The sequence below is a fragment of the Melopsittacus undulatus genome, chromosome 10 (genome assembly GCF_012275295.1).
Source record: "Melopsittacus undulatus isolate bMelUnd1 chromosome 10, bMelUnd1.mat.Z, whole genome shotgun sequence".
In the NCBI taxonomy this organism is placed as follows: domain Eukaryota; kingdom Metazoa; phylum Chordata; class Aves; order Psittaciformes; family Psittaculidae; genus Melopsittacus; species Melopsittacus undulatus.
The window spans coordinates 22,822,847-22,836,768 of record NC_047536.1 but is presented as its reverse complement, the minus strand read 5'-3'; the positions used below and the strand labels follow the sequence as shown (position 1 = coordinate 22,836,768).

Below are 13,922 nucleotides of genomic sequence, written 5' to 3'. Positions count from 1 at the left end.
CCTGCTGAGCCCCAGGAGCAGCACAACACACACTGGGCTTGAACAGGAGATCAACCAGGTAGCTGGGAAAGGACAAAAGCTGTTAAAATTAAAAATACTGAAACTGAAGGTCTGATTTCTTTATAAACATGGAATTACGGGATGGTTTGAGTTGGAAGGGATCTTAAAGCTCATCCAGTTCCAACCCCTGCCACAGGCAGGGAGACCTTCCACTGGAGCAGCTTGCTCCAAGCCCCTGTGTCCAACCTGGCCTTGAACACTGCCAGGGATGGGGCAGCCACAGCTTCTCTGGGCACCCTGTGCCAGCGCCTCAGCACCCTCACAGGGAAGAGCTTCTGCCTTATATCCAACCTAACGTTCTATCTTTCTCTGCACCACTCTGGGTGTCTGAAGCAGCACAGCACTTTTTATGTCAGAAACCTCAATATTGTCCCAAATAAGAATATCAGTGTTCTAATATTGCTGATTCCTATAAGCTGTGGTGGGATTTCAAAGAATTCTTCCATGATCTGACAGCTATGGTTTTGAGAATTTCTCCCTACAACTCCCAAATCCTTCAGCGTATGTAATTACTGTAGCAGGAGATGGTGCAGGCTGGTTATGTGGGTGTGTGGCTGGAAGGAGGGTTTAACCTCTTTAATGTACAGCTGTCACTCCTAGCTCTGAAAAAGGCTTGTGAGTCCCTTAGAGGCAAAATCGTTTTCCTCTGCTAAGTAGTTCTACCACTGTAACCATGTGGCTGCTTGGGAAACACTTTTCTGGCCACGGGAAGGGCAAGTGGCTTGTCCTGTTCTTTTTACACTGTGTAGTCTCTCTGTCCTTTCTAGAAGGTACAAACAAACCCATAGCAAGTTTCTCTTATCCACCTGGCAGCAGTGGCTGTCAGTTGTCTGTGTTCAAAACCCTCTTTTTCTCTTGGGGAATCTATCCCCCAGCCTCACTCTCAAAGCAAATTGTGCCTGAGCCTCCAACCATCTGTACTTGTGCTCCAGGAAGCAGCTGCTGGCTCTGGAAGACAAACTGCAGCTCATCCCAGAGCAGGTCCATGGAGCAGCAGAGCCATTAGCAGTGCCTTTGTGGACGGTTGCTTTTCCTGCTGTGCTGGGGCAGGACTTTAAGCTGCAAGTCACTTCATTCCCCAGGGAAGTAATTGGAACAATTCTTTAATGGCATTAGTCTGCATTGCTGGTTCTGGGACCAGATAGCTGGGGATGAACCCCTTATGCTACCAAGGTGTTGGAACAATGCGGGTGTGTAGTAAGGAAGTGAACTAGAAGTAATTTGTCTGAGACAGACTTTTCGGATACAGAAGTTCCCCTGCCTGCCCTCCCCCCAGTGCTTTGTGTAGGGCTTGGAGTCCCCTGGTTCTGTCCCTTTTTTAGCAGCATTAAAACCAAAAGAAGAAAGAGACAGTTGGAAGCCACCTGCATATCAGCCAAATGCTTCAGAACCACAATGTGCCATTTTCTGCCCCCAGCCCTCATTGGGCTGGAATGTTAAGATGCAATAGGCTTGGTTGTCTGCATCAACTTTATTCTCTGTTGTTATTTCTTGACACCTGACTGTGCAATGCTCAGAGCCTCTAAAGAAGAGCAAAGGGTCTCAATGCTTGTCTAAAATGAAGATTACTGGATAAAACTGAAGTGTTCATTTTAAACTGATGCTTCTCCTTTGGATTTGCAGCCTCTTTTTGGGGCAGTTTTAAAGGTTAATGATCAAACTGATCAAAAGTTCTCCAAGTGAATAGGAGAGTGAATGCAGTGAGCTATTAATCATTTATTTACTGAAGAAACAAAGCAGCTCAGGGTTATTTACTGTGGCTGCATGCTGCCCCAGCATTCCCACTGTGCTTCCCAGCTCTTTGGAGGACAGCTTGTGTGCCAGGGCTGGCTGTCAGGACCCTTTCCGGGACAACTGCATTATTTAACAAAGGGGAAAATGAAGGGGGGGGGGGAGGGGGAGAGTGACATTTGGTTTAGCTGAGGTCTGCTGGACTCTGATCATTTCAGTGAAGGGAAAACTTCTGCTTATATAATGAGTGCCACAGGGATGCACTCACAGAGGTAAGAACCTGTGGTCGCAGGTAATCACCAGCCCTGCTCAGAGCATCCAGGGTAGAGACGCTGCAGAAGACTTTCATATCCATGATGCAAGCCCTTCTTGCCCTGGTAGAGTCGCTCAAGCTGGGCTTTAAACCCAGCTGGGTTGGGGGAGGAGTGTGGGATGATCTCCAGCTGCTGAAGCAGAGTGAACCAGGCACCCATGGGGAGCCCCAGTGACTGCAGAGGGTCCCTGTGCCATGCTGAGCTCTGCAGCCAGCCAGGTGCTGTCACATTTGGCTGGTGGTGCTGGGGTGACCAGAACCCCTGGCAGATCTCACACAGGAGAAGCTGCTGTGACTCCAGCCCATGCTCACTGGGTCAGCACAAATGCGACCTTTAGCTTTCACCTGAGCTGAGTGCTGTTTCCTATTTGTCAGCCTGTGTTTGTCTTCCTGGATCATGGCAACCTGAGCAGAATGTGACCCATTTTCTGATGCTTGTTGCAAAATGAGGAGATAAGGGGGGAGAGGAAATGAGGTGTAATGCTCCCCAGCCTAATGCCTGCTGGCCACTGTTAGTGCTTTAGGGGTGCTAATCTTGACTCTTCAACCTGTGTGTTCAGACCCGATTGCTGGAGGAGGGAACTTCTCTTTTGTCTATCTCATTTCCTCATGAGACTGGTGATGAGGAGCAGAAAACAAAAGAAATGCTCTGTAACACAAGCACTCCCCTCTGCTTTTGGTATATGTTTTATGTCTGCGATTGCCATGTAATCCAGGCCTTGATTTTCTGACAACATAGAATAAAACAATAAACTCAGGTAACTTGTAATGATACTGATCAGGATGCTTGTAGCAATGGTTCAGGTTTTGGGTTTAAAACATGCAGAAGAGGAGGCAGGGGGTTGTTGAAATAGCTCTGTCCATGGTGAACTGACTCCTTGTGTGGGCAGTGGAGTACAGCAACCCAAGATGTGCCACACTCATGTACAGACATAATCACTTCTGTATAATCACTTTAATACTGTGCTTTCTAAAATAAGAATAATAATAAAACCCTCTTTTTTCTTTTTTTTTTTTTGCTGTCATCATCATTATGCTAAGATACATGAAGTAATGCTCAGTTATTACATGCTACTACTCCTATATGTAGAGAAGCCACACACAGAATGCAGCTGGCATCAGTTGTGCTCTCATGTTGTCAGTGCGTAGGCAACAGCCACTGCTACTCTGCCCACAGTATCAGCTCTACCTGTTGCACCACTGGTAGCTGGGGAAGGATCTGAGCTGCTGGAACACACTGGGGGACTGTCATACTTGGGGCCTGGGGACAAACCACAGACTGGGTTGGGTTGGAAGGGACCTTGAAGATCATGAAGTTCCAACCCCCTGGCACAGGGGAAGAGCTGTGGGGATGTTGTGCTTCCCTTCTCATGACACAGTCCATGTGGGAACTGCTGAAAGCAGGACCACACTATAGGTGACAAGGACAGTAAAGGTGCTCCTGGAACACCTACATGCTGAGGTTGACTGAGCACAGGGATGTGTGTGCATCCTCCAGCTCACCCCCTGCCTGCTCCCACTGCAAGGAGATGATTTAGCAGTGTAGACACCAGCTCTGGCTCTATCTGCAGCCCTGGTCTGAGCTTTTCCTTCAGCACAGGGCCCAGCAGATACCCCTTGGCAAGAGCCAGTGCCCACTGCAAGGCAGCCAAAACCCACCCAGACTCAGTGCCTGCTGCGGGGTGAATCTGTCTGGGGGTACAAAGCTATGAACAGCTTCCTGACCCTCTCTGTGACCAAGTGGGGCCGTCGAGACAGGACTTTTATCTCTGTGCAGCACCCTCCAGACAGCTCATCTGGGGAGCGCGTCCCCTCAGCAGGGCTGGTGAGGCCGGGAGGAGGCTGCAGCTGTGCAGGAGCCGGGATTCGTCTGCTCTCCCTCATATGCATGCGAGGAAAGCCCCGGCCCTTCCCTCTCGCAACAGCATTCGCCTTTCATTTGTCCTGGCGCCTGCTCTCCTTCAGCGCCAGCACCAACAGCCCTGCTTGGAGGAGAGGAGAGAGGGAGGCAGAGCTCCGCCTGCTCCCACTGAATACCCCCCCCCACCCGCATGAACTTGGCTGGGGGGGGAGGGGGGGGGGTGGGGGGCCGGCCTTTGTGAGCCCGAAGGAGCAGCTGGTGCAGCAGCTGTGTCCCAAAGCCCGCAGCATCCCGGGAAGCGCCTGGCTGAGGCTCCCCTGGGGACAGGGAGAGCACCACGGCCATTCCGGGGCCGCCTTTCCCCCTTCCCAGATGGAGCAACATGAACTGTGTGCTCACACCTGGTCTAACTGTTGCTTGTTCTTCACAGCGATGATGGAATTGCAGGGCAAGGGCTCAGGAGAGCAGCGCTGGGATAACAGCAGGACCAGGAGTTAATTAACTGTGTTTGTCTGCTTTAAGCATGGCAGTGTTTCTGTTTGCTTTTTGTGGATGATGAGGCACAGGGAGGTGAAGTGATTGGTCATGGACATGCAGTGTGTTACTGGTGTTACTAGTGCCTAAAGGGGCTGCAGGAAACCTGGAGAGGGGCTTGGGACAAGGGCCTGTAGGGACAGGCCAAGGGGAACGGCTTTAACCTGCCAGAACAGGGGAGACTGAGATGAGCTCTTAGGCAGAAGCTCTTCCCTGTGAGGGTGCTGAGGCACTGGCACAGGGTGCCCAGAGAAGCTGTGGCTGCCCCATCCCTGGCAGTGTTCAAGGGCAGGTTGGACACAGGGGCTTGGAGCAAGCTGCTCCAGTGGAAGGTCTCCCTGCCTGTGGCAGGGGTTGGAACTGGATGAGCTTTAAGGTTCCTTCCCAAGGACTCTATGAACTCACAGCACTGCTCCGTGCTGGCTGCCCTGCAGGGGAATCGCAGCCACTGCCAAAGTATCCAGCATAAAATCCTTTAAAGCCTGAAACCTGTTTGGCCAGTGCAGGGGCACAGCGTGTCAGGATCTGCTCCGCTGCACAGAAGTTAACTCATCACTTCAGATGCCTCCTGCATCCCACGCACTGGTGGGAAAAACACCCATCTCCTGCATCCCGGGCACGTTGGGATCAGCAGCAGGGTGGGGGCCACCACAGACCCACAGCCATGCCCAATGGCAGTCAGGGCTCCCCCCGGGACATGTAAGGCAGCTCATGGGGGGTTTTGGGTGTCTGGCTGTGATCTACAACATCTGTGTGCCCTGGGAAAGGCCTCGTCTTTAAATATAGGGGGGGTTTATGAATACATATTATTATTCCTTTATATTTTGCCTCCTCATGCAGCAGGCGGGTTATCAGCATCCCGCATGTTGCCAGTGGAAGCTGCCTGTGCTGTGCCTCATGGGTGGATGAACTATCATCTCCCTCAGCATGGTGGCTGCCATCCCCTTTGCCCCAGCCTCACTGTCCTGCCACCAGAGATAGCTGCTGACACTGTCAAGTGTGGATTTTGCCTCTAGCTCTGCAAGGGTTTATCACCTAGTGCTGAGAAAACTAAGATCCACAGCTGTTGGGTGTTTGGAAGCTGAAAATGCCGTGAATCATCCCTACAACAGAGCAGATTGGAGCATTCCCAATCTTTCTGTGTGAGCCAGACCCCTTGAGCAATCCCAGGTCCCAGAACCTCATCCAGTCTCAGGGTGGGTTTGGAAGAGGGGAGATGGGCCAGCACTGAACTCATCTCTTCACCCCAAAATACTTTAAGACAGTATCACTTCCATCCCAGCGCAAGATTCCCAACACCCCTCACAGAGCATCCCGCTCCAAGGCAGGGTCCATGGGTGATGTGAACTTGGCTCCTGGGTGTGTGCCAGTGCCTTCCTCCTCCTCCGATGCGAAACAACGGGCAGGACCTGGATGCTGGGATAGGGATGCTTTGGAGCTGGAATTCCCTGGGGGGGACAGTGGGGCGGTGAAAGGGGGGGAACGGCGGCATCTGCCGCCGTTCCCCCCCTTTCACCGCCCCACTGTCCCCGCTCCGCACCCCCGCAGCGCGCTGATTGGCCGCCTGTCCACCCTCAACCAATAAGCGTGCGGCACCGCCCGTCACTGACCAATGAGACGGCTCCTCCGCTCCCCCTACCGCGGTTCCCGGTGTCGGTGGCAGCCAATGAGGCGGGTGGCGGGGAGGCTCGCGCCGCTTTCGCGGCAAAAAAGATTTGGCGCGCAAAGAAGGCGCGCCGGAGCCGGTTGTACCGAACAATACGGGCTGTGGGAGCGGTGCTCGCCTCCCGGTCATGGGCCGTGACCCTACAAGCGCCTTCCCCGCCCCGCCGCCCGTCGCCCCGGTGGCCATGTGAGCCATGGCGGCGGCGGGCGGCGGCGCGGCGGGGCTGGCGGCGCTGCTGGGCAGCTCCTCCCCGCACCTCCTCATCGTCTCCGCCGCCGCTGACGATCCCGCGGTCGGTGGAGGACACCCCGATACCGACCAGGTCTTGCTCTTCGCTACGCCGCAACCCGCCCGGCCCGGAGCCGCGCCGCGCCGGCCCGCACTGGGCCGCCCGCCGGTAACCACCGGGACGGGGATCGGGATGGGGAGGGAGCTGCGGAGACCGGGACCCTGTGGGCTACGGTGGGGCTGTGCTGGGTACTGGGCTGTGCTATGCCCCGAGCCGTGAGATACTGGGCCGCGACGGGTCGGGCTGCTTACTGGGCCGGTCTGTGCCGTGCCACACCGGGCAGTGCTGCTCCCTGCTCCGCACCTTGCTGTGCCATGCCCTTTACCGTGCCACAGCGTGCTGTGCCCTGCCCTGTGCCGTGCCACGCAGCGCACCTGCCGAGCGCGGCCGCTCCGGAAGTCGCCCCGCTCCTCCGGGCTCTGCCCCTGCCTGCTTTGGGGCGCTCCCTGCAGCGTGGCGGGGCCCCGGCCCCGCTGTATGTGTGGCAGCGGTGGAGCCGCTCCCCTGACCCCGCTCCCACCGGCAGCGGGGCTCGGCACCCACGGGGAGGGGTTCCTGTGGGGTGGCAGCTGCTCCCCCAGTGAGCCCCATTGCTTGCAGGTGAAGAGGAAGCTGAACTTGGAGACGGATCACCAGTACATAGCAGAGAGCCTGCCAGTGAGCCGGGGCAAGCCCAGGAACCCTATTAGAGGTACCTGCTCTGCTCCCTGTGACCCCCCCACCCAACCCAGGTGCACCCTCCGTCATTTCTCCCCTCCCCGAGCCCTGGTACCTTGGTGTCACAGCGGAGCTTGTGATCACAGCTGAGCATGAGTGTCAAAGCTTGTGCTGGGTCCTACAGCATCCTTCCCATGGAGGATGTGGGGAGCTTAGCCCACTGCTCAGAGAAAGCAGATGGTTTCAGGGTGTTGGTCGTGGTCCATGGGGCACCTGTGAGCGTGGGGGATGTTTTGGGTTTCCCTTCTGGCTAAACCACGCTTGTCCTCGGTGGCTGGCAGGGGCAAAGTCTCCTGGGGAGAAGTCCCGCTACGAAACCTCTCTGAACCTCACCACCAAGCGCTTCCTGGAGCTGCTGAGCCAGTCCCCTGATGGCGTGGTGGACCTCAACTGGGCGGCTGAGGTCCTGAAGGTGCAGAAGAGGCGTATCTACGACATCACCAACGTCCTGGAGGGCATCCAGCTCATCACCAAGAAGCCCAAGAACAACATCCAGTGGCTGTATGTCTGTGGGCTGGGCTTGCAGGGCTGTGCCTTGGGATGGGGGAGCTGCCTGGGCCAAGCTTGGGGTGGAGGGTGCCTTGCGTGGGGTTCAAGTGGTGGCTGACGAGCCACTTCATGTGGTCTGGGTGAGGGCTGTGCAGGTGGCTCTTGAGCAGCATCTGTACTCCTGTGCTGGCTGCCAGTCCCCCTCTGGCTCCCTGTGCCAGTGTGGAGTGGAGGCAGTGTCCAGGCTCAGGGGAGGGACCCCAAGGCTGTGCCCTATAGAGAAACCCCTGCAAAGCTGATTCCCTGGGTGTGGGATGGGGTCAGTCATGGTGCGGGGCAGAGGGAGCTGTGGGTTTGGGTGCTGATGCCCCTGGTGCTCCACAGGGGCACTCAGGCCACGGTGGGTGCCCCGGGCCGGCACCGGCGGCTGGAGCAGGAGCTGCGGGAGCTGCAGGCAGCGGAGCGGCAGCTGGACGAGCTCATCCAGACGTGCTCAGCGCAGCTGCGGCTGCTCACTGAGGACCCTGCCAACCAGCAATATCCTTTGTGCGGGATGGGATGGGGCTGGCGGGGAGGGGACCCGGCTGGGTCACAGCATGGTTCATAGCACCCCATGTCTGCTCCTTGACCCACCACACCGCAGCCTATGTGACCTGCCAGGACCTCCGCAGCATTGTGGACCCCTCGGAGCAAATGGTGATGGTTATCAAAGCCCCCGCAGAGACCCAGCTGCAGGTCTCTGACCCTGCGGAGGTGAGCTGGGACCACCCTGTGTCTGCACAGCCCAGGCTCCCCAGGCATCCTTGTGCCTCCTGGTCTCACTCCTTTCCCCTTTCCTCAGGCTTTCCAGGTATCCTTGCGAAGCACTCAGGGCCCCATCGATGTCTTCCTCTGCCCCGAGGACAGCTCAGGTGTCTGCAGCCCTGTCAAGAGCCCCTTCAAAGCCCCTGCAGAGGAGTCAGCTGCCAGCCACCCGCAGGCCAGAGCCTCCCCTCTCCTGCATCCTTCCCAGGACATGAACTTGCCACTGCTGCCTGGAGACCAAGGTGGGTGCCCAGGACAGGGATGCTGCTGGCTCTGGTTGTGGCCTTGCCTGTGTTTGTAGTCATGAGCCCCTCTGCCATCAGCACAAGCTGGGGTGATGCTTGGCCATCCGAGCACAGCAGGGATGTGGGAAGGCAGGTTCTGCATAGCCAAAAATGCCTCTTCTGGGGGTTTTTGTCTGTTGTGGAGCTGATGGCTGCTTCCCACCCCTGCAGAAACGCTGCTGCCAGGGACCAGCAAGTGCCCCGCGGAGGAGCCGAGCTTCTCGCCATTGGCCTCCATGGATGTGCTGCTGGACCAGAGCAGGGAGGTCTTCCCGGAGTTCCTGGCAGATGAGTTCATCAACCAGGAGCAGGACTATCACTTCGGGCTGCAGGAAGGAGAGGGCATCAGTGAGCTCTTTGACTGTGACTTTGAGGACTTCACACCCTTGGACTTCTGAGGGGAGGTGCGGGGGGGTCACCCTGAGCTCACCCCCTCCCTCCCACAGCTCCTCTCCCCATCCCTTTTTGCAACACTTACTTCTTTGCCCTTCAGCCCCCCCAGCCCGGTGGGGGCTGGCAGCATCCCTGGCTCCTGCCCTGCAAGGAGGATGCCAGAGCAGGGGTACATCTCAGAGGACCCCCCCCAAGGTTCCTGGTGATGGGAGTGCCCCCTCCGGTGCCCATTATCGAGCTTTAAGCAGTCCTGTGTATAGATTTGATTTAATTTATTATCGTCCCCTAGGGACAGCATTTAATTTCCCAAGGGGGGGGAGGGGGGGGCCTGCAGCAGAGTGGGGGTGCCAAGAGGTGTTGTTCTGTTGGGAAGTGGGTGGTGGAGATGTAGGGGTGCTGGGCTGGGGCTGTGTCCCCCCTGCACGGGGGGGCTCCCACAGCCTGGCTGAGTGTGGGGTATTTATTTATTATTTATGGCATGTGGGAGCATTCCCAGGACATGGGGAGGGGACAGGAGGAAGCAGGGGGATGCTGCTGGTTGGGGGGGGGGAACGGGACGGGACATAGAGGGTCCCACTGGGGCTTTGCCTGCACATACTGGCTTTGCTTGCAGCCAGATTGGGGCTGAGGCTGAGGCCATTGTGGGGGCTATCCAAGCAGGGATGGGGCTGGTGGCTCCAGGTCCTGGAGGGGAGGGTGCATATCTGCGTGTGAGGATGCAACACTGGCTTCAGGCTTTTCCTCCCCTCCCCAAGCAGCCGTGCAGCCACCGGGCTCTGTCTCCTCATCTGCTGCCCACTGGGGCTGGGAGAGGTGGAGGGAGGAGAGGAGGGTCCTGGGCCCCCCCGGGGGCCGGGCTCGAGAAGCACTTTCACTTTTACTGCCTTTTAACAAGCTTGTGTTCCTCTGAGCTTCCTGTTTAATAAAGGTTTCTACTGACTGACCTTGGTGTGGGGCTGCGCTCAGGGGGCACTGGGGTGGTGGGACCCCAGCCCGAGAAACCAGCGGGGTTGGGGGCTGGTTTCCATCCTGAACTGGAAGCGTGTGAGCGAGTGTGTGTCCCTGCCGGGGCTCGCAGCTGGTTCTTTGGTCATCGCGGTGCTTTACCCGCTCCCCTGCAATTCCACATGCTGCCATCTGTGGGATGGGAGCTGGGGCTGATCCTGCCCCACTCTGCTCCTCCGCAGAGGCTGTGCCACAGGGGGACAGGGCCATGGCTCTACATGGGGATCACTTTCTCCTGCCTGGTCCCTTCCCTGCCTTCCCCCTGGTTTGGGAACAGCATTTGAGCAGGGTGCCCATGACCACAGCTCCTCCCACAGTGCAGGAGGGGGACAGCAGCATGGGGCTGATGCGAAACCAGGCCATGGATCTACAGGAGCACTGCCCTCCGTTACTTCCCAGCTGCCCTATTTGCCCCAGCACCCATTCCTGCCTGAAGGACCAGGCTCAAGGTCCCCATGTCTCTGCTCACTGGGGTCTAGCTGGCTGCAAGCCCAGTGCCAGGCAGGGATGTGCCACTTCCTTCCTCTGTGTGTGCACTCGCTTCCTCCTCTTTAGCCCTGTTTCTCCTTAAAACAGCCTGATAAATGTTTAACCCCAAACCATGCTGTAAGCTCATCCTGCTCCCAGCCCTCTTCTCTGTACCCCTTGGGACTGGGGGCATGCTATGCTATGCCATGCCATGCTGTCCCCAAACCCAGCAGCCAGGAGGCCAATGGTACAAGCAGTCTGTCTGTCCCCTGTGTTTGAGTGGGGTGACCCAGTGTGGTGTTGTCATGGTGTCACCCCATCACAATTCAACTGGAAGGCTCTCCTGCTGCTGCCCTGGTCCATGGGGCTCCTGCCACAGAGAGTCAGGGCAGGAGGATGGGGAGACCAGAGTGGGGGGTGATGGTGATCTGCAATGCTGCCTGAAGTGGTGACACCCCAAGAGGGGGAAGTGGCCATTGGCTTTCACAGCAGGCACAGGGAGAGGGGAGAGGACTCACACTGACATCCTGAGCTCTGCTGCCCTGTTCCAATGAGCTATCCTCCATAGCAGCACAGCTTTTCCCCTGAGCAAAGGTGAACATCTGATAGCATTCACCATCACATCCCATTATAGAGAACCTCATGGGATGATGAGCCCTTGGGACTCCCAGTGCCCATAAAAGCAGCCCCTCTACTGGGGACAGAACCATGTCCCCTGTTGCAGCAGTGCACCCATCTCTAGGGATGCATTGGCAGCTCCACGTGAGGCAGAGCACCACAAAAATAACCACTGTGCCTCCCAGGGATGATTCATGATGCAGCTGAAGGGCTTCCCTCCTGCTATGCTGAATTGCTGGAGAAAGAGCTGATAATAGCTTGTGTAGGGGCTCTTGTTTCCACAGGGCACATGTTGGGTTGGGAAATGCTGCCTGGCTTTATGTCCTATCATCCCCACCATGGATACAGACATGGTTTAGAAGATGGGCACTCTGCATACATCCTGCGTGCCCCATGGTCCTCAGCTGTATCTGAGCTCCCATCTCACATGCCCTGGCAGTAACCCTGCAGGGACAGTGCCTGTCCAGCTCTGGATGTGGTGATCAACCCAGGCACTTGTGGAGTCTCCTGTTCCCTCACTGTGAGGTTTGGACTCAGAGGGATGAGCTCTGGGACAGGCTGGCCATGGCTGGGGACCACCATTAGATGCTGGCAGAGCATAAAGTTTCCTCTAATTTATACCTTTAATTCTAATCCGCCTTAGAGACTCTGGGCAGGTTTTGGGGGTTCTATTGGCCCCTATGGTACATCTTCTGTGGGTGCCCTGGGCATGCCAGCACAGCCCATCCCACACTTTCAAATATTTCAACTTCCAAAACCCACTTGTGTTTCCTCTGCAAGGAAATAACTTGGGGAGGTGAAGCACAGCATCGTTTATCCAGATTATTGTGAGAGCTGGGCTGGGTCAGCCTGGACAAGAGAAGGCTCCTGAAGGGGAGACCTCAGAGCAGCTCCGGTGCCTAAAGGGGCTGCAGGAAACCTGGAGAGGGGCTTGGGACAAGGGCCTGTAGGGACAGGCCAAGGGGAATGGCTTGAACCTGCCAGAACAGGGGAGACTGAGATGAGCTCTTAGGCAGAAGCTCTTCCCTGGGAGGGTGCTGAGGCGCTGGCACAGGGTGCCCAGAGAAGCTGTGGCTGCCCCATCCCTGGCAGTGTTCAAGGCCAGGTTGGACACAGGCGCTTGGAGCAAGCTGCTCCAGTGGAAGGTGTCCCTGCCCATGGCAGGGGTTGGACCTGGATGAGCTTTAAGGTCCCTTCCAACACAAACCAGGCTGGGATTCAATGATCCTGTGATTCACAAGATGCTGGTAAGTAGCTGCTTCATTTAATTCCTGCCCTATCCCTTACCTGGGAAGCAGATCAGAGCCCTGGCATCCTCCCCACAGCCCAGGCCAACCCCCCCTTCGCTTTCAGTGGCTTTTGGGCATGTGTTGAAAGCACCCATGGTAGAAGCTGGGGACACCCATTGCCTCCTGCCACCAGCAGAAGTTTTGCTCTGGACTTTTCCCTTATTTCCAGCTGCTCCTTCCTGTTCTGAAAGCCACATTGACCCGGGGACTGAGCACAGATTTTAGCAACACAGGAGCATGAAAATGCCCACCCAGGGCTTTGCTTTGATCCATGACAGAGCCCTGCCATCACCCAACCCCCTTCCCACACTCCCACAAGGTGAACCTCTGTCCCCACTGCCACCAGGGGATTTATCCCCTCTCTCTAGCAGCTGCCCCTATTGGGGTTCGATTTGATGTGATTTGGTGGTGGCCATGCCCCACAGCTCCATCCCTCGCTGGGGACAGCACTGAGCCCTGTGCGTGCACGTGCTCCCTGGAGTCCTCGGATACCCCCGTCAGGTCCCAGGTGCACTTTTTCCGCCTCTTTTCCCTTGCACCCACCCAGAGCAGCCGGGAGATGGTAAAAATAACTGTGATGCATCACTGCAACTACTGCGGGCTCAGCTTGCAGCCGCTTGTCCCCGGGGGCGGAGGAGACCGAGGGAGCTCCACGTGCTGCAGCTCGGTCACGTTGGGCTGGGGAAACCTCGTGGGTTTGAGACCTGGGTTAAGAAAAGCCGAGTTCAGCAGAACAGGATGGGACAGGATGAAGCCCACCTCTGCAAGAGGTCACCGCACCACAGGTACACCGGGAATGGTGGGGAGCTCTCCCAAGCATGGCTTCATCTACTTTATTTATCCAATTAACTGTTGGGAAAGCAAAGTGGGGTTTGTTCTTTGTTTGTGGGTGCAAGTTGAGCTGGGCTGGGTCAGCCTGGACAAGAGAAGGCTCCTGAAGGGGAGACCTGAGAGCAGCTCCAGTGCCTAAAGGGGCTGCAGGAGACCTGGAGAGGGGCTTGGGACAAGGGCCTGTAGGGACAGGACAAGGGGAATGGCTTGAACCTGCCAGAACAGGGGAGACTGAGATGAGCTCTTAGGCAGAAGCTCTTCCCTGTGAGGGTGCTGAGGTGCTGGCACAGGGTGCCCAGACAAGCTGTGGCTGCCCCATCCCTGGCAGTGTTCAAGGCCAGGTTGGACACAGGCGCTTGGAGCAAGCTGCTCCAGTGGAAGGTGTCCCTGCCTGTGGCAGGGGTTGGAGCTGGATGAGCTTTAAGGTCCCTTCCAACACAAACCAGTCAGGGATACTGTGAAGACCTCAGAGGACAGGCTGAGGTATGGACACAGGTGTCCAGCACATTCCTTTCCACATACACAGGCAGCTGGATGCCTTGCTGGGCAGGGATGGAGGCAGCTGCTGTC

At 56.8% G+C, this 13,922-nt stretch overlaps 1 protein-coding gene across 1 annotated transcript; it reads left to right on the top strand.

The window, feature by feature from the left end:
• The first annotated feature begins 6,172 nt into the window (after nucleotides 1–6,172).
• Nucleotides 6,173–9,451, top strand: E2F1 (E2F transcription factor 1). The gene is made up of 7 exons (XM_005147585.3): nucleotides 6,173–6,562; nucleotides 7,055–7,145; nucleotides 7,453–7,672; nucleotides 8,045–8,197; nucleotides 8,299–8,413; nucleotides 8,502–8,706; nucleotides 8,920–9,451. The coding sequence occupies exons 1-7, from the start codon at nucleotides 6,359–6,361 to the stop codon at nucleotides 9,144–9,146; spliced, it is 1,215 nt and encodes a 404-aa protein (XP_005147642.2). The 5' UTR covers nucleotides 6,173–6,358; the 3' UTR covers nucleotides 9,147–9,451.
• The last annotated feature ends 4,471 nt before the right edge of the window (nucleotides 9,452–13,922 follow it).

Bases quoted from the DNA above. Each gene is read 5' to 3' on its own strand.
- E2F1 (XM_005147585.3), top strand. From the start codon at position 6,359: ATGGCGGCGGCGGGCGGCGGCGCGGCGGGGCTGGCGGCGCTGCTGGGC. The intron at 7,673-8,044 runs GTATGTCTGTGG...GGTGCTCCACAG, and splicing joins AAGAACAACATCCAGTGGCT to GGGCACTCAGGCCACGGTGG. The intron at 8,198-8,298 runs ATATCCTTTGTG...GACCCACCACAC, and splicing joins GAGGACCCTGCCAACCAGCA to CGCAGCCTATGTGACCTGCC.